This window comes from Lissotriton helveticus, chromosome 4_1 (assembly GCF_964261635.1).
Source record: "Lissotriton helveticus chromosome 4_1, aLisHel1.1, whole genome shotgun sequence".
Lineage (NCBI taxonomy): Eukaryota > Metazoa > Chordata > Amphibia > Caudata > Salamandridae > Lissotriton > Lissotriton helveticus.
In genome coordinates this window covers 212,107,139-212,127,882 of record NC_136063.1, presented here as the reverse complement: position 1 = coordinate 212,127,882, position 20,744 = coordinate 212,107,139, and the positions used below count along the sequence as shown (strand labels likewise).

Genomic DNA, 20,744 nt, shown 5'->3' with positions numbered 1-20,744 from the left:
GAAGAAAAATTGTTTAATTTCTTAATTTCAGCTGCTTTAAAATCAGTCACTTTTTGTTGGAAAGATGCTTCGTCTCTATCTGTTCATGCTTGGTGGTCTTGGATCATTTTTACAAGAACAGGTGCACAGTTATCCTTACATGGAATTAATCATAACTCTCACTCTTATCAGTCTTTTTGGTCACCTATCGATTCCTATTTATCACTATGAAAGTATTTACCGCTATTTATTTGTTTAAAATGGTGATTTTTATATATACACTATTTGTATGTTGTTAGTAACTCTGTTCTCTATAGGATGATATAATATGTTTACTTCCTTCCCCTGCCCTTTTTCTCTTCCCTTTCTACTAGTCTTCTTTTCTCCTCTGATTGATTATATTTTTCTTGCAATATATTGACCTATTATGTTTTCATTACCAATTTGTTTTATCAATAGTTAAGGTTTCATTGACCATGCTACCATTTTTTGTATTGTCTATTTCTGTCATTTATTCTAAAAACTTTAATAAAATTATTCTGAACTAAAAATAAAAAATGCAGTTCTTTCGTTTGGAAAATTGTATATTAGATAGTTTTCGTTTTTGCAAGAAGAAAACTTGATGTTATAAAAATATATTTAGTGCAATCGCGCATTCTCTTGCACTGAATATCAACATTGTCTGTGAACATACATAAACATGCTTAAAAGGTACTGCATATTTTCAGATTAATTAAAATATTTTTCCTTATTGCATACAGTGCAAGTCTACGATTTGAAATTGTGCTATAAATCATTAATGGTATTTGATTATTTGTGTTAACTACCTTTATAGTAAGTATAATCTGCCCTTAGAAAGTGTTGAAGAGAAAGATATGGAAAGAGTCATTGAACATACGAGGACATCCATACGTCGATGTAAAAACCGGGTTCAGAACTACCACTGAGTATTCAGTGTCTTTTCTGAGTTTCATGTTTGTTTTTGCTCCCAGTTAGACCTTGGTGTGAAAAACAAACTGTAAGAGCAATTGATTTAAGGCCCCAATTCCGTGTAGTAACGACACATTTGTTCAGCCATGATCCGTTCAGGTAACAGCAGTGGGTTGGTGGGGCAAGGTGGTGGGGGATTTCGAAAGACGATGCTGAGAGAAAATTAAATAAATAATTGATCTTCCCTAGTTATCTTCCGCAGGAATGCCTCCCACCTAGCCCCACAGCTGTTACCTGCACGGACCGGGGCTGCATTTACTGTTACTGGTTTGTCCAAAAGTTTACACAAACTAGCTAGTCTACTTAACTGCCAAGGCAAAATATGTGTACACACAATTGACATTCTGCTTGTGCTAGGTGCCACAGCTGGAAAGAGGCGCAAATAACATTGATCTCTTTACACGTCAGACCCAACCAGAATGAATGCCGCGACTGCAGTAATGCCATGTCCAGGCATCTGGTTGTGGCAGAGGGTGGGGGGTTAACAAGCCAGTAAAACTCAACCTCGACCAGTACTTGCCACACAATGGCAAAAGATTTAAGAGCCTAGTATCATCTGGGGCACCCTGGAGCAGTGGCGTAGAGTGACGGTAATCCACTGGAGCGCAACATTTCAAAAACAAAGTATTGCACCCCTAACGCGTTGGACTGTTAGCACTTCCAGAGGTAACGGTCCATGGGTTAGGGGGGTGCAATGCATTCTTTTAAAATGTTGCCCCGGGGGCTGGCAGCTCACGCTACGCCGCTGCCCTGGAGACTAATTTACAAGATTCCCTGGTGAACGCCATGGAATGGGTGATTCCTATGGAGTTTCGTGCACCGAAATAGGATGGAGCTTCTCAATGTGGTGATGATGGAGCAACAAAATGATCAGTGCTCCATAATGTGTGCCAGCCATAAAGCATCAGTAGCGCTATTTTAACTTTACATTTCTTTCATTTAGTAGGCTCTATGCTGATGTCATCAGCATTGAATTAAAAAATGTTTTAAGTATTTTAGTACTCAAATATGTTCTCTCAGAAAGGACATTGGAAAGGGATGCGGGCCCTCTTCCACATGTTTTAATGTCCTGGATTCCTACAGCCGTCAGCACTAGAAGGTTTGTTATGCTTCGCGATTGTCTCTAGTCATGGGCATGATTCAAATCTATCAAGCCCTGACAATTATATTGAGGTCTAAAGACTGAAATGGGCCTTCCTCTGCTAAATCAGTTTGTCATTGGACCGCCGTGTTCAGGAAGAGATGACACACACTGTGTTGTGCATTAAAGACATCTGGCGACACACGTTCATCTATAGGTGAATCTGTCTGGCTGTATGTGGTGTATTCAAAGTTGGACTCAATGCATCAATTCCCAGCAGCTACTAGAGCTGTGGTTTATATCTTCAATATCCACAGCCAACATTATTTATATTCATATCTTAAACATTCAATGCAAAACTTTATAGAAATACGTGTGCCTGCCTTTCATCTCTACATGTAGGAACATTTTCTTATAACTTACTCCACCACAGAACTTCTCAAGATTAATTTGCATATGATATTGATTGATTCCACCAGTGACCAAGAATATCACTAATCCCACCACCCTAAAGTCAATCATCACACAGTAAAACCACAAATGACCAAACTTGATAGGTGAAGGGTTGTAAAAGCCATCACTCTCATAAAGAACGTCTCCACAGGGGACCGCCCTAGCAGCATTGACCACATACATGAGGTAAGAAGGCTGCAAGACAGACCACCCAACAAAGCAACAACACACACAAACTAAACAACCTACAGATAGAATGGACTTAACACAGCGGGTTCGTTGGAGGATCTCACAGTCCTACACCCCCACAAGGGAAATCTATAAACTGCACACAATGCTGATCACACATGTAGACTAGGTAGAAAGAAGCAAGATCGGGTGACTCACTCCCAAGTATCACAACTGCCAGCAAAACAAGCAAACCTTCAGACGACACTGAAGACACTACCAAGGGCAAGGTCGAAGGTCCCTCGTGGATGCTGCTCCAGTGGGAGGGAGACCTCACAATCTGCAAATTATAGTCTGCAACTTGAGGTTCCCAACAGCACCAATCGGTCAAAGAACAGGAGACTCCTGAAGTGCACAAAAACTGTGTAACAAGATGCAATAAAAAAAAGAAAAATGTTCCTTCTTCATTTCCTTACCTCGTCTCCTTTCTCTCCTTTTATTGATACTGCCCGGCCCTAAAAGAAGAAAGTCAAGTCAATAGTTAATATTTTAATTCTTGCTCTATTAATAGGTATGTGTGAAAGGGATAATGTTAACAGGTGCGGAACGAGGGTAATTTAGATTAAAACTGCGGACCTACAGGGAGCTCTTAATTTTCTCTAAGTAAGTTTACTAGATCACAGGAGCAAGTGTTTTGCACAAATTCCCGCTAGAGTAAGATATTCGCTTTAATGATAAGAGACATATGAATGCTCCTGGTAAGGTGGACCCTACCTCTGTATTACAATAAAGTCAAACTTTGAGAAAATACATGGCAATTTAATACATATGAAGACGTTTGGCTGATTGGCAATATGAATCTGATGGCGGTCATCCTGTCCAATGGCAGTTACTGGTTTCCATGGTGTTAACCAATGGTGTCGCTGTGCGCTAAGGACATGCTGCCATTCCAGCTGAATTGGAAAACCTACAACAGGCTCATCAGAAAGCGAATCACTTACAACAGCACAAAGCATTCACTTTAGGGCACGCCTGCCACGTTACTCAACAAGGCGGTTGACTGGCATGATCATCCCCTGCACATACACATTGCTGCACAGCCAATATATAATAATAATGTCCACTCACTGCTTCGCCTTTATCACCCTTTGCACCTGGAACTCCAGGAAAGCCTGCAGGGCCACTCTCCCCCTGGAAAAGAACAACACTGTTAGTCTGGTATCTTTGATCACCATCTGATGCAACATATTTATTATTCAAACTCTACTTACATTCATGCATTGATGCAAAGGTGATGAAAGTAACCAATGTGACCCCACACAGCCCCAAAAGAAAACAAGACATAAAGCTAAAGTCCCCCTTTGAGGCAATGATGCTTAGAATATCATTGCCTGCAACAAGAAGCCTACTTTACATAAGGCCTGATTTGCATCACTCTTCTTTTATGGCATGGATTCTTGGAGAAGTTTAAAAAAATTAATTTTGTGGATTTTAACTTCGTTTCCAAACGTTAGCGATTAATAAAATGTTATCACCAATAACATACACCAATTTAACCATTTTTCTGGAGAGTCACAACTGTTATGTTATTTCTGCATCTATCACAGCCTCCTGATACTGTTAATCTACAGCAGGATAAACTGTGTTAATTACTTCTTTCCCCCTTGACCAAAGCCAGGGGCTGGCAGGGATGGCAGGGGTGGCTGAGCAAGTTAATGCTCTCTCTTGATATCTGCTGTGATCTGAAGCCCATGAGATTGGATTTCGGCTTGGCTAGCTCAGCTTTCCTTGCACACGAAGTTCATTAAATTGGATTGCAGCTGTCCAAGTACAGAGCTTTATAATAATATTTTCTTTGTATTAATTAAGAATGATGCAACAGTTAAAGGTCTATGATCTGAAGGCCATGAGATTGAATTTCAGCATGGCTGACTCCGCTTTCTATGTACAGTAAGTTCATAACATTGTAGAAGACATAATAAAGGCTTTATGAAAACATTTTGGGGGCATGGTTTAATATTGACACAACAGTTAAAGTTCTGTGACAAAAATTTGATCAGCAGATCCACCTGGTTAATATACCAACGATCAATCAGGATTTATAAAGTGCCGCTAATCACTCAATAGGGTGTCCAGGCGCTTGCAGGCCCCGGAGGCTTATTCGAACAGTCAGGTCTTGAGGGCCAAAGATCGCATGTATAGTAAAATATGTGATTAAATTTTTGCATTTCCATACACTCATGTTCATTAGGTCATAACAAAAGAAAATGTAGAACAACATATGGTGCTTGTTCTACTCTGGCCCATAGACCAAGAAACACCCAAGCTCTTGCATTGTCTATGTCCAGTCACTGATTGGTGCGGCTCCATTGTTTAATTGGGGTTCAAAGCAAAGTTCCTGTGACTTACAGCAACAGTACAGTGGTTGTGTGAAGTAGGATGCAACATGACCCACTCCGCTTCCCTGAATGCCATGGTGAAAGTGGCTAACAAGAGAGTCACCCTTCACCGCCAGGATCCACAGATAGGGGATGGCAGAGGGTGTCCAGGTCTGCTTGTGGACATGGAGAACAGTGCATTGTGGACCATCCAACGCTTAAACTATATCGTACAGCACACAGTAGACTGCTAGGTTTTTCACCACTTCCATCTGTGTAGCAAAAATAAACTAGACTGTACATGCCCTACCTTTGCAGTGTATTGGCAGCATGGCAGAATTCAAACTTCTGCTACACGGAGAGATTATAATTTGTTCTGCTGTATTAAGCATGCTCTAGAAACACAAGAAAGCTGTTTTAGTGCAACAAATTGAAGTTCTAATAGGATAACGTTAAAGTAAGTCACATCTTTTCTGATGTACAAAACAGCCAACTCTCAGATCAGAGAGGCCCCTTAAGATGAACACTCGGACCACGAGAATACAGTCTGACTGCAACAACTGAGAATCCTCCAGGACTACTCATAGGTCACACCTCCCTTGCACCAAGACACCATTTTGTGTCCAGCCCAAAGGTTTTCTTATTGAATTATGAGTTGGATAGCATGTCACACCCTTCCACTAGGATCACTGCCGCTTTCAATATGAACTGAAAAGTTGTAGATCCTCAGTTACAGTGAGCAGGACTTGCAACTTTCCCCATACTATATCAACAAACTATAGTATACAAGAATTGAATAAAAGCAGAAGAAACATGCCACCTTGAGACCAGACTCACAAATACTCATGCCAAAGGTTTACACTACCCTGAAGACAAAATGCACCAAGACCGACCTCCAGTTTTTCTCATATAACCTTGAAGGAAGCCAACCTGTTGCCCAGTCTAAATTCACTCTATCGCAGACATCAGAAATACAGGTATTATATCAGATTTACCTACTACCACCTTACTTCCCTGATATTGTAGCCTCAACTAAATTTAGAAAATTCTAAGATGGGTGTCAAAATAATCAATAAGTAGTTTAACATAGGTCTAGAAGAGTGGAAACAGGATAACCACAATCTGGAGTGACAGTCATGTAAACATCAGACTGCTGGAGATAAAACACAATACAAAATACACAAGAAAGGGAACCACAATGCACCATAAGAAACAAAAAGACTTCATACACCGAAACTAAAGTAAGGACATTAATAATATCTAACAACAGCTGTTCAGCCCAGTTCCTTGTATATTAGTTTAAGTGCAATCCAACAACACTGAGGTTACCGCTTCAAATTATTTGAAGCAAAAATTACCAAGACTTGAAACATGATCTCCAGCTCGCAGGATCATTCTTCATACCTTCTCATTCCCCTAACACCATAATAGCCAGCTATCACCTCATTCAGGCCCACGGTGACTCATCAGTTTCCGAACCTGACCAACAAGAGAAAAGCACCCAATGCACCTTTAGACCTATGCTCATTCTTCAAATAACGAATTCCCTCCACTTCTTCATGGTTGACACATCAAAAGTGATTAATTGCGCCTTTTGATCTGGAAGAGTTCTGTATGCTCTGAAACATGTTTTTGTCACGCCCTCCTGAAAAAAAAAATATCACGTCCTGGAATACCTTGGCCTATAGCTGAACCCTCTGTTATCTACAACTACCGTTCCTCAGCAAGATCATGGAAAGGGACGCGATGAGACTTTAATCTCCTGAGGCGGAAGCCGGGAGCACGACCGCTTATCATTTTTAAACTTTGAGTGTCACTGTTTGTGTTGTGTATTTTAACCTACCTGATCTCCATTCCTGACACTGACTCGGGGCTCAAGCACGCACCTGACAAGCCCGCGCAGCGGATCTTAGCGCTGCCGCGGGATCCTAAACAAACACCACTGCCGCCATTACCGGCGAACCCTCAGGCCACGCCCCTTTCGTGAGGCCACGCCCCCCGCCGACGCTATTTAAAGGACGCTGATTGCAAGCACCAGTTAGAGAATTTCTAGCTGCTTGAATAACGAAGATACGCCGTGTTCCATTCTCGGCCTAACCCAGAGTTGAAGCCGGGGCCTTGATTTCTAACCCAGCCTGGTTGGAGTTGAATAACATCGGCCGCGGGACGTAGGTAGCGTCCGGTCTCCTGAAGTGGAGTGTTTCTGGTCCGTTTGGGATGGTGGATCGGTGGCAGTTTTATCTCGCAGCTACGGCGGCGTGACGCATCGGTTGCCTTGGTCGGGGACCCGCTGCCCGGAGGCCCCGTTGGGCTCCCGGGGTCGATGGGCTTGGTTCCTCGCTGGCGGCGGCGGTGTTGAGATCGCGCTTTTGAGAGTGCCCACAGTTGTCATCGGATTTGCCTGTGCCTGGTGCCCCGGAGTAGTTGACCTCCGGGGTTCAGAGACCCGCTGGGTCGCTTCGTAAGGGGCGATGGAGCGGGTGGAATGTATACCGTCGCTGCATACTGTAGTGGCCGCCATTGGGGAGCTCCATTCACAGGTCACCGCCTTCATCCAGAGGATGGTCGTAACGGCTGATATCATCTGTCGGAGACCGGACTACGAACCTGTTGGTTCTGGAACAAGCTGTTTTACCCGTGGAGCAAGAAGCGTCTGAGACGGAGGGCCCCGCGCTGCAGCCAGACTTGGTATCTTTTGTCGACCCCCAAACGATTGCTAGCAAGCCCCAGACTATCGAATCTACATCATGCCCTATGCCGATACCGCCCCAGATGGACATGGACGATCTTATATTTCAGAGCGAGTTCTCCAGTGACTATAGGACTGTTGCCTCACCCTTTTTCTCTTGGATGGTTCAAATACGCTCTAGCGATTTATCTTTGGTGGACAGCGGACGTCGTTTGACTCTTAGACTTTGTGTACTATTATCCTGGTTTCAATCCTTCCGTACTGACTTTGAACTTTCTCAGCATTTTGATACTCTCATTGGGATGGCGGATCGAGCGGACAGGGCTTGCATGAAAAATCGCAGCGGCCAGGGTTGACTTTGACTGGATGGGTTTGAACAATGACTTCATTTGATACGGGATTTGTAACCTATATTAGCGCGGGAGTTGGGTGGTTCTTACAAGCTCCCCCCCGTCTGATTTTAATCGTTGCATTGTATTATTCTGGATACGTGTAGGGACGGGTTGCTACTGGCGGGGGGTAAGGGACACCGGGGGCCTGTTTGATATTTCCTCCTCCACTCTTTCTTTTTCCTTCTTTTAGGTCTAGTTCCGGGGTGACAGGCACGCTGCTAGTGGGGATGGGCCGTAGCCATTGCAGGGGTGCAGGGTGGGGGGATTGGGGAGGGGTTTGTTATTTTGACTTAGTTTAGTTCTATGGCCTTTTTTTTTTCTCTTTCCTTTTTCTTTTACGAGAGACGGGTTGTTCATCCTGTATTGATTTTCTTATGTATCGGGGTATCTGACTTGGCCCTCATTATCCTGAACTATGGGTGGGTGAGCCCTGCTGGCTGCTACTTCGCTGGATTGTTGATCGTACTTCTCCTTATTGATGTACCGAACTAGGTTGACATTGCATACTCCTGTGAATTGAATTTTCCACATTGATTTATTCGCTCACCTATCGCAATATTGTATTCTCTGTAGGACACCCGATATATGTAAATTTCTCTTGTTTTCTTCAATAAAACCCTTAAAAAAAAATTTTTTCAAACGTCAGCTCCCTGGTTCACCCCGGAATTAAGGGAAAACAGAAGCAGATGTAAAAAACTGGAGCACCTATGGCGCCGGTCCTATGACTCTGCAACCAAATCTCTTTACAGACAGGCCCTTAAAGAGTTTCACAAACTCAAACGTAATATCATGAGTGTATACTTTGCAGAAACTATTATTAACGCAAAAAACTCCCCTAAGGCCCTTTTTAACATCGTTAAAGAGTTTACTAATCCCACTACTCTGTCCGCTCCTGTCACCCCCTGCCAAGCACTTAGTGAAGGACTATCTGACTTTTTTTCGGAAAAAATAGCCAACATTACGGCAACAATCCTTCAGAATCGTACAGAAATTATCTTAGATCCTGACACCACCTGTACTAAAGCATTTACAACTTTTAAACCACTCACCAAGGAGTATGCCCTGAATCTATTTTTAAAATGCAAATCAGGCTCACCGCTGGATCCAGCCCCGGCTCTGATCCTGAATGAGATCGCCCCACTAGTTATTAACCCCCTGCTTGAAACCTGCAACTCCTCCCTATATTCAGGTGTTGTCCCTTCCGTCTGGAAACACGCGTTGTTAATTCCCATTCAAAAAAAAGCTGGTGTCGACCCAACGTGTTTGAGCAACTACCGACCGATTTCACTCCTACCCAACCAGCCAAAGTGCTCGAGAAGGCGGCACAAGAACAGCTGTCTGACTATCTTGAGTCAAATTTGCTGTTCCACGACTCTCAGTCAGGGTTCAGGCCGGACTTCAGTACTGAATCAGCTCTTCTAGAAGTGTCCGAGTCGATTCGTGAGTGCACGGATAGAGGAGAGGAGGCCAAGCTGGTCCTCCTCGACCTATCCGCAGCATTCAACACCATCTCCCATGAAACACTACTTACACGCTTGCAGGAGGTGGGAGTTGGTGGGACCCCTCTCACCTGGGTCAAATCATTCCTCACGGATCGATTCAAACAAGTGATGCTGGGCCCTTTCTTTTCCACCAAGAAACCGCTGACATGGGGGGTTCCACAGGGATCTGCCCTTAGCCCGCTCCTGTTCAATGTATACCTGAAGCCTCTGGCAAAAGTGGTGGAATCATGGGGCGTCAGAGTGATCTTTTATGCTGACGACACTCAGCTGGTGTTCTCCTTCAAAGATCACTCTGAAAGCTCCTTGCTAAACTTTCGCCACTGCATGGTGAATATCGCCGCCTGGATGTCATCAAACAACTTAAAACTGAATACAGATAAGACAGAAGTCTTATTTTTTAATCAGAAATCCCCCATCTCTTCCAACCTCAGGTGGCCGGCTGAATTAGATCCTCCCCCTATAATAGTCCAAGCTGCCCGCAATCTGGGCTTCCAATTTGACACTGCCCTCTCCTGCAAGACCCAAATTAATAAAGTCAAAGCATCTTGTTTTGGAAAGCTTCGTATGATTAAAAAAATCATCCCTTTCCTGCCATTAGACTCACGCAAGACAGTAGTCCATGCCCTCATAACCTCCCATTTGGACTACGCAAATAGCCTGTATGTTGGAGCCCAGGCATATCTTATAAATCGATTACAGACAGTACAGAATTCAGCGGCCAGGTTGATCTGCAATGTTCCCTACCGTCACTCCATTTCTCCCCATCTGATCAAACTTCATTGGCTCCCAGTGAGACTACGTATTCAGTTTAAATCCCTGACCCTTGCTTTTAGAGCTCTTAATGGTCGAGGCCCCGCCTACCTGAGACACAGACTGAAGATCTCACAAGCATCCCGAAATCTCAGATCTAACTATCTCCGCATAATGATCTGTCCCCGTTTCCGTCTAGCACGAACGGGAGGAAGGGCCTTTGCAGTGGCCACCTCCAGACTGTGGAATCACCTACCAACAGAACTGAGATTCCTGACTTCTGAGCCTCTGTTTCGGAAGAAAGTTAAGACCTGGCTCTTCTCTTTGATCTAGTCCACTCTTTTCCTCCTGAACCTCTCTGAACCTCACGAGATGTTGTCTTCAGCGCCGGGACACCTCCGTCGGAGGTAGCTGCGCGCTCTACAAACTTCTAAATAATAATAATAATAATAATAATGAGACAGCTCCAAGAATACATGGAACTCAACCAGCATCTCCATAACCACCAGTCAGATTTCAGACCTGCAGGTGAGATAAAAACAACCTGAGCCCACATCAGGAAGGAGCTCCTTTTTCCATGGATGAGGAGAAAAGCAGCCCTAATATGCCTTGACTTATGAGCATCTGACAGCACTGCCAATACAGCTGTAATATTGCGCAGGAGTAACTGAACCCACCCTTTCATGAGTATATCACCTACCTCACTCAAAATTCAGGGTAGGGTCTATCCTGTCATCTACATGTTCTGTTGTGTAATCCAATTATCATCCCTTTTGTGGCAATGACTTATGCTCACCATTCTGGTCACTTGGTTATTTAAATGCTTAATTTTACCACCAGTAAAGAGCTGTTGGTGAAATGGAGAGCTCCAGTCTCGGAAATTCATAGAAATGGGGGCAAATGGCCACAAAGTCAGTTTGTGTTCTTAAGGTTTTTTTTTTTACACAAAGCGCTATTGCTTGATCTGGTGGTTCAGTCGACTAATGCATCCAATCCAGAAAACTATGTTTGACCTCAAGGCCACAGGTTCAAATCTTGGCAGTACCACTCAGCCTTTCGTGCTTCTTAAATCAATAAAAGTAATAAAACACGTTATTCTGAGTCAATATGCCTTAAGGGGTGAATATGTGGCTTACAAATACCTGTGTTATGCTAATCACTTCATATAATGTGTCAGAAAGGGCAGATGCATTATCAGCATCTCATTTCTTGCATATTTTCACATTTTCCCTGAGTTTTGACTGAGAGATAAAACTTGGTAGTTGTTACTGCACAATTTCCTTTGCAGAAAACAGCCATTAGGGACTTTTGCATGTGATAGTGAGAAGGGAGAAAATCGGCTAACCTAACTATTCGGCATGTTTCTCTCCTGCAATACTTCTGACAAGCTTCACCTAGAGTGTTAAGTACAAGACAAAAGCTCGGAGATGACAGTGCAAATATTATTGCACCCTGAGAAGTTCATCTTCTTTAAATCCTGGTGGGCAGCCCGCTGACTTGACTGGTCCACTGAAGGCACGCGTACTTTGCCAAGCAGGTGTCATATTCTAGCCACCCCCATACTAACTTTTATTTTGTTTTCTGAAAACAAACTCCCAAGGCCAGGAGATTATTTTCCAGAAAACAAAAAGAAACAGCTTTGACGTGACGTGCAGGGCATATACTGTCTGTGCAAATGCTTAATTTGTAAAAAACACACCTCATCAGGACTGATTTGCATATGGCCATGTCTGAACTGGGGTGGCGGAGTGAGCTAAAGAATGGTGATGGATTAAACCAAGATCAGTTGACTGGGGGTGAGTGTTTGATTTGCTCAAACGCTCCGTCCATCGCTTTGCATCGCTTTGTTCGCCCTTAGTTGGCAGGGTATGTTCAGACTTGAGTCCCTTGCTCACTTTGCCACTGGATTCAAGAAAGCCTGGCTGATGAGGGTTATGAACCCGAAATCGGTCCCAGGATGCTTGTTTCCGGTCCAAGGAAGACATAGCTTGGCAGTTCAGGCTGGACTGTTCCCATGAGGCACAGGGTCATACTGATTTGCATATGGCCATGTCTGAACTGGGGTGGCGGATGATTTGCTCAAACGGTCCGTCCATCATCCCCTTTTGTAACGCCTCATCAGGAGGCCTGTGTAGCTTGCACCACTAATTGTCCCAGCCAGCGCTGCCAGTGACAGTGCAAACACATCTACTAACCTTCACACTCCTAAAAGAGCGGCATTTCAGACTATTCCAGGCCTTCTAAGATATAAGAATGGCTTCGGTGGCAGGTATTAGTCATTTTTAATGTGTGTTGCATTAGTAAACAACTGTTGGTGTACTAATTTCTAAATAAAACAAACAGCCCCTATTAGTGCAGAGTGTCATAAATGCTGGTGTCGGAAACTAAGTGCCAGTGCCGAGCACTGAAACCACTGGCTCAAATTAAGCACTAACACTCTGCGCCGGGGGTCCCTCCCTAGGAATGCCCCAGGTCCAAGGTAGAGAAAATAAGTGGTAATAGCGGTTCCATAAATATGGTGGATCGTCCGTCACTGTTCCGTGAAGGCTCCGTGATGTCCAGGTGTAAGATCAAAGGTTTGCATTGGTAAAGTCTGTGTAATACTGGCCATATTTAAAAAAGGTATAATGTGTTACACTTAATTCTAAATACCACTTGAAAGGCATTTATCCTCTTGGACATTGCCCTTCTTAGGCAAATTTTCCCCAAAACCCTTCACATTTTCCTCCTAGTCTTTGCCAACTCTCTCCGCATGACCTTAGGAATCTGGGCACCTTTCCACTGAACTGCAGAGGGAAGGGGAGCTCGACCGCCTCGCCCGCATTGGGCAGGGTGTGTACAAGCGATGGATTTAGGTGCCATACCTTCATGCGCCCTATAAACATATCCTCAGCGGATACGGAACTGGCTAGTAGTGGGACGTAGCCCTGCATATGCCACCCATCGGCTAGCCTGCCAACCCTGTATTGGGCCAGTCATAGCAGGCGGTGGACCACTGTGCCCCTTCCTAGGTTGACATCACTTACACCTCACCCAACCCAGAGAGGGCCGTCCCATACCATTAGGGCACCCCCTCCAGGGAAGCCCTGATGGGCATAGAGGTTGGTAGGCTTGAGGCCGGGTGGGTACATGTGGATGTTCCATGCCCAGGTAGTGAGGAACCCTCATTTGGGGCTTCCCCTGCCTTGGAGTTTGGCTCTTCCAGTGGGAATTCCTGGGTATGACTGATTCTCTTGTGGCCTCAGGGCCCTGAGCACATCCTACCTGTCAAGGCAGTTGGGAAGTGCGTGCACCTGGAAGTGGAGCTGATAAAATGTTCCAAAACATGGACCTGCAGCCCCCCTGTTCTAACACTCAATTCAGTGTCCGAGTGGTTGCTTGATGGTGCTAGTGACAAGTTGCACAGCCCATCGTCACAGGCCGGGGTAGACACAAGTCCGGCAGCCCCAGGTTGGGTGGTGAGTGCGCACTCGCACCTAAGTTACTAGGGCCTGGGTAATCCCATGCCATTGCAGACCAGTGTGTGGGCATTGACAGCTATTATGAGTAAACTCATGAGCTGCCTGTCAGGGCAGGCCGCTGCATATGTGCACCGCACCTATGATGCCCATGATTGAGTGTGCCACCTGCCATCCCAGGCTTGTGTGTAAGCTCACTGACTCACGTGTTAGTTAAACCCATGTCCTGTCTTCTTTTGCATACTTGCACTTCCTCCCCTGGTGCTAGGGACTATTTATCCAACCAACCATAGCAGGTCGGTGTGCGTACCAGGTAGTGAGGTAGTGAGGAACACCTGTGTGTGTTTTCGAAACTTATGAGGCTTGCTCTTTCCATAGGCTAACATGGGGAAGTGGTTGACATCACTTTCTGGCTGCAATAGTGGACTGCAGTGGAGTTGCCTCATGATGTTTCCTATCAATGGATTTGCCATACCAAACCCCTTCCAATGGTAAATAGGGTTTAGGCATAAGTTGCTTAGAAATGCAACTTATAGAATATGGACATTTTTATGCTCTAAGAATCTTGTGTGGCATGGTGCCTGGCTCCAATGGACACCAGGGCCAGGGGAGCATATCTGTGCTTTTCCCATGCAACAGCCATAAACCATGGGCATCCTACGAGAACGGCAGACCTCTATCAATTGAGGGCCCCACTAAAGATTAAGATCTACATTCCATGGCCCCATGGAAGACAAGACTACAATTTAGGGGATAGATCGCTGGTTAACAGGGACAGCTCTTGAACCCCCTAACTTTAAAGACACACAACAGTATAACTACGGACCCCCTAACCTTAAAGACACTCAACAGTATAGCTACGGTGGCTATCTTTCAGCAAGGGATGAGATTTACTTGCAGGGACACATGACCAGAGAACCCGGGTGCACATTGCCATAGAACTCTGTTGTGCACATGAAGGATAACTGCCCTTGAAGGGGACTGCGTGCCCTTTCGGAATAGTTGCTGACCTGGGCTCAAGACCTGCTGAAGTGTGGTGCCCTAAAGTGTGCTCTCAAAGGGCCCGTCTGCAAGCCTCCTGTTCTCTTGGATATCTCAGGGACATAAAAGATCTCCCATGAGGGACCTACTCCATCTACCTCAGACATTTGGAGAGCTGAGCCTTCTCAAGTGCCCACATTGGCTACTAAATCCCAACTGGAAGTGTGGTGTGAGCATGGAAATAAGGCTTGTGTCTGGAGACTAAAGTATCTAGTACAAAGCCTCAAACATCTTGACTGCATCTAAGGTGTTTGGTTCCTCTACTCCACGGACTCTGACACTCATAACCGCCTAGTAGATGGTGAGGGGATTCACCAGTTGCGGCACCCCACATAGGCTGTTCCATTGATCGTGTATCTCTCTTGAACGACACGCTGACGGCATGCTCATTGCGTGCGGTGTCCGATTCACAGGGTGTAACCCTCGGAGGTGGTTGTGTACCTGTAGCACTGCCTCATTCTACCTCATTTGGCTCTGTTGAACGTGTTAAAAAAAAACAAGGATTAGGGAGTGAAGAGGTAGTGCCCTGCAAGAGCACTAAGGTGGATGCATCTTCCTCCGTGCAATTATTTAAGAAACAAAAGGATCCACCTCGAAGAGGTCAGAAGGGATGTATGTCTGGAAGCTAGCTAAGGCATGCACTGTGTTTGTTAAAATACCCTTCACACACCAAAAGGGCCCTTGGTGTCATGCTTCATCATCGGGGTCTTCCCGCCCCAATGCGGGAAGAGGCATGATATGACTGGCGACTACGCTGGAGCACTGTTATTGTAGTGCTATGTGAGGTGCGTTTGTAGTGAGTGAAAGGGTCAGGGGTGGATGAAAAGTGTGGTTTAAAAAGTACCTGGCCTTATGGACTAAAGATACTTTATTCGGTCATAGGCTGGTACTGTTAAAAAGGGTGGAATTTGCAACTCTTCATTGTGTGTGACCGGAATCGCCTGTTGCATATCATCTCAACGTGCACCGGTCATTGTGCCTCATTTCCATGGATGTACGGATTTTCATCTCTACGTGTTGGAGACCTGAATTGTCTGGGGCGACTCATACCAACACGCACTAGGTTCTGTGCCCGGATTGCCCTGGCACAACTCTGATCACCATGTGCCGCTCCTAGTGCCTCCTCCAATCGAGAGGCTCCCCTGTGTTACTCCCCATTCATCTGTTGTTTTTCTTGCGCGCGCTGCATAGGCAAATGAAATTCGTTTTATTTATTTATTTGATTACTTACCTCTAATCGGCCGTAATTCGTAGTTTACTAACCCCCACCCTGCCCCTCCCCCTCCCCACGTCAGCGCTCAGCAGCACTCCCACCACGGGCCGCTACTGGCGAGTGTAATCACCCACCCTTGACAGAAGAGGTAGGGTCTGCTTGGCCAGGTAATCCCTTCAACCAACCAGAAAGTGCTGATTCCAGCATGTCTTTAAAGGGTAGCTGCTCCCAACTTACAAAAGAAAAGACTGGTCTCATTGACAGGCATTTTCACATTCCTTGTTGATTTGGATCGCTGTAGACATCGAATTTCTTTAATGTAAGGACACTTTTTTTTACATAATCCTTATACTATCTTGTTTAGTTTTCAATCCAACTCTCATGGGCCCACCAAAATTTTTCTACACTAAGTGAAAAAAATGTTTAACTTGTTTTACTCTGACATACGCTAAGTTGTCTAGTTTGACTGTGTGCTACCCAAGGATATTACCACTGTGCACCTTCGGTCTGAAATATTCCTTTCACTATCAAGAGGAATTTGTGTAGTATAGTCCCTTTGCTTTCATTGCTCGTTCTGCTAAAAAGATTCGTGTTTACATTTTGTGCCACTGACGTAAATGTTGCAAGCGAAATACTACACATCAGTCTGCGAAATGCATCTTTTCAAAGCAAGCAAGACATGGACGTGAAAGCTGACATTTTTTAAAGATACTCACCTTTTGACCTCTAGGGCCCTCGGGGCCTTGTGGACCAGTCTCACCCTACAGACAAAACAAAGTAACAGAGTTAGACAACACCTCTGCGGCGTGCAGGTACTTTAATACTTCAAAGCCTAAAAATCAGCGCACACCACAGAAAATATGTCAACAATGCGCCTTTCAGAGGCGCGTGTTTTCCCTGCCCTCGGGTTACTGTCGCGTGCTCCGCCGTTACCACAAACACAGGAAAATGCATTAGTCGGGATAAACGCGACTTTTGGCATCGCCAAGTCTGCTCGCCAAGCGCGCGCTCAACCAGCACGGAAGGATGGAACGCCAACAATGCAACTTACCCGTCGGGCTAACATCTGCGCCAGCTGTGGGGAAGCACCCATTATTTACAAATCGAAGGTATACAACTTTTGCTTCGCACGTGCTCATGTGTGTTTTTTTTTCACAATTGCTCAGCTTCTGGATAATGTCTCACTTATTCTAGCCTGTTGAAGTTCTACTGCCCCATCTGCCCACCTCGCCCAGTTGTCCCTTCCTGTCTCACACAGCTACACCCACTATTCCCTGACTCCAATATCATTACTTCTGAATCTTTCCAGAAGTACCTAACCTTCTTCTTCATTCTTACCATTTTCTGGGACACACAGATGGCACATTTTACCTACCCGCACATTTCTCAGATCTCTTTCTAACACTTCTATTCTGGCTTTCCGTCAAACCTTATATTCATCCAGAATTCTCCTGCGTCACTCCTTAAACATCTCACATCCCACATCCTCACCCCATTGAACCCAAGCCATCCAGGGCCATTTCTCATATGCTGTTTCCATCACCCTGCTATTTCTAGCCTATTTCTATTCGCATTAAATCCCCTGGACATACGTAACTCGCCTATCCCCACAATTAACCAATTCCCGTCATGAGCCAATCAAAACGTAGCATTTACCTCTAAAAGGAACAGTGGACACGATGAAGCCAGCCACTGCAAAGAGGGGAGCCAGGATCAAGGGCTGAAGACACTAGCTGGGTTAGTAGGAAGTAAACACACACTCACAACTATGGCTGTTGGAACTGATAAGATCCACTTAATTTGCTTTTATTCTTTTTTATAAGTGGTATTTTATTGAGTGCTTTAGACAATGACATATGTTATCCTCATATGCGGTATAGTGTTCAAATGTCTTACATTGCCACTGAAACGTTATAGTATTTTATACTATGTCTAATGCTATGTGTTGCTTTTTTTGTAGCAATGTTACTTAATTTGAACAAATAAACAAATTACTTAGTGCTCATCAGGTATTATCGTTTATTATCAAAAAAGGTGGTCCCTATGGGGAAGTGTAACCTTGGACTGTGTTATGCGATAGGTGCATTTATTTTGCAAATTCCGTTTATGTATGGCAGAAATGGTTCATAATGATGTGGCACAACATTTACATTTCTCGAAAGACAAGATGGTCCCACAAAGTAATGGCACAGTGATAGTGATATAGAGTGATTAAAAAGTGTGCTTGTGCTATATACAAAAAAATACACATGTGTCTGATTGAGACAATATGTTGTTACGAACAGCATGAGTGTCGAAAACCACAATCAAAATTTAAAACCAGTCCACATATGTTAATGTCGTCGTTTCAACCCCTTGACAAAATTACTTAGGACAGGTTCATCATCAGGGCAAAGTAAAAACAGGAGACCCCAAAGGATTGGGGCAAAGAAAGCCACAACCAGAGCTGCAACAATCGCAGTGACCATTTTTTTAATAATAAACGCTAATACCTGATGAGCATATTTACTGCTGCAGATGCCAGGGGTGCCCTTCTCCTGATCAAAATATTTTCAGACTTGAAAGTTTGCTATTGTGACTCCCAGCTGAGCGCAACTGACTATGGGAATCATTCACCAGATGCAGCCTTGGGATGACCAAGACTGAAGGGAATCATTGGAATGTAAAATGTTCACAAGGCCCAACCCGGACATCTGTTTACCTGGTCCTTGATATAATATCTATAAGGGCACTTTTGGTACAACCCCCAGCAAAATTAATGCACCTATCAAATTACCAAATAACTTACGGAGGAGTTTTTTTAGGGCACAAATTCCATAGAAGCCCAAGGCTACACTTCCCCCATAGGGACCACTCTTTTTGATGATAATTGTCCTTACCAGGTCCCTGGGTTACTGGGTTGCCCCTTTTTTCAACACATCAAGAATTAGTGGCTAGCCTTAACTAGATATTTGGTTGTGGAACTTTTGTAGCTTGAGATACTTCAGAGAGCTATATTCACAGGAAAGGCCAAACCACCACTACCAACTTAAATTGAATTTGCAGTAGTAGAATAGCAATGGGGGGATATTATGTAAAAAGTGGCAGATTAAGTGGCAATATCTGCCAGGTTAGCTATTAGCCTTTATTCCAGTCAAGTGTGTCAGAGCAGAATTCTAATGAAAGAGGAGGAGCTCTGCCTATTTTGGATCTTACACATTAGGGTTCTGCAGATTTAGAATTACACTAAGCAACAGCTTTAGTGTAGAGGTTACCACTTTTAAAAGATTTCTGATTCATCACCTCATGACCTTGTCCAGTCCTTGTTTGTCTTCTACAGACAGGAATTTGAGCTCTCTACCCTCAATTTGAAGTGGCCACCTCTTGAGTCTTTCTGGGTCCCTCTATCCTCCACGTGAAAAAGGGCATTTATTTTAGTGGTCCCCTTGCATTGTTGGATCGCTTTTGATGGAATTGTGATTGTGTGAGCTGTGATACTGCCAATGAGTGTCATATTGCATGTTGTTTGTCTCTATAACATGGTTACCCCATAGGCCTATTTAACTGTTCAATAAAGCCATAAGTTGGAACCGGAAGTGCACCAATGATGTAGAAGCTAAATGTCACAAGTGGGCTGCAGGGGATATTGTCTCCAGTAAGATGAATGACTGAATAAGCACACCATTGTGCCTGGTTGTCTTCTATGTACCACACTGTCAAAGTCCCTGCCACCTAGGCAAGATATGTATTTTTTCATTACCTAAGTCACATCTAGGTGTGCCCTGTAAGCCCAATGGGGTGAGAGCTTAATGTATAAAAATGGGAAACGCTAAATACTAAAGAAAAGCATGCTCCATACAGTGAACAGATATGAAATGCTTATCAGGTATAAGTAAATCTGCACTGTCTATGGAGTGTAAATCAGCATTGTGTTTACCTACGGAGTGCCCTGATTGTAAATAAATGTTTTAGTTCTATAACTCTGACAAGGAATATGCTAAAAACATGTTCGAAAGATCCTCTTTACAATTTATAAAAAATCTAGTTCAGTGATGAACGTTGATTCTTTCTATTTGTAGCAGTAAGGCATCTTTTAAAAATCATTCCTTGTATGGCATAAAATCAATCAGTACTAAATTAGTTCTGCTTATTGCCCTTTTCTCGAGTGGGAGTAATTAACCTCCCAATTAGGTGTCAACGTTTTTCTGTTAGGAATCTTAACACAAACGTCTAAAGAAAGGGAAACCTTTGTGGAGAAATAAATGGCCTGTTATCTTGAATCATCCCAAAAGTCAAGAGCAGTAGTGTTCCATTTAACCTTAAGATACCATAAAAAAGTCAAAGTGATAGAAGTTTTTAATCCAGTGGGCCTTCTCAAATATTGTGGAAAAAGACCAACAGGATTTGAAGGAAAGCTTTTCCTAGATCAGGAAGAGGTGAGGTGTCCTCACTTCCATTAGGCTAGATATGGTATGGGACTTGGTGGTCCTAGCAGGGGAATCTGGCTTCCACTATCAGTGAAGGGTTACTGTCAAGAAAATCTAGAAGTGCTGAAAAAGGGGGGACATGGGGTTGGTGGGAGTAGACAGGCATTGAGCCTACAAATATCTAATATTAGTGGTTATTTCCCTGGATAAACCAGTGCCCCACCATTAGCTACTCAACAACAAT

The 20,744-nt window shown here is 44.2% G+C and overlaps 1 protein-coding gene across 1 annotated transcript in view; it reads right to left on the bottom strand.

Annotated features, from left to right (window-relative positions):
• Positions 1-20,744, bottom strand: part of COL22A1 (collagen type XXII alpha 1 chain) — a 1,057,215-nt gene that overhangs the window by 496,786 nt on the left and 539,685 nt on the right. The window contains exons 10-12 of the mRNA XM_078686128.1: positions 16,811-16,855; positions 3,800-3,862; positions 3,148-3,186 (exon numbers count right to left, since the gene is read on the bottom strand). Of these exons, the coding sequence (XP_078542254.1) occupies positions 3,148-3,186; positions 3,800-3,862; positions 16,811-16,855 (147 nt within the window). The remainder of the gene's footprint in view (positions 1-3,147; positions 3,187-3,799; positions 3,863-16,810; positions 16,856-20,744) is intronic.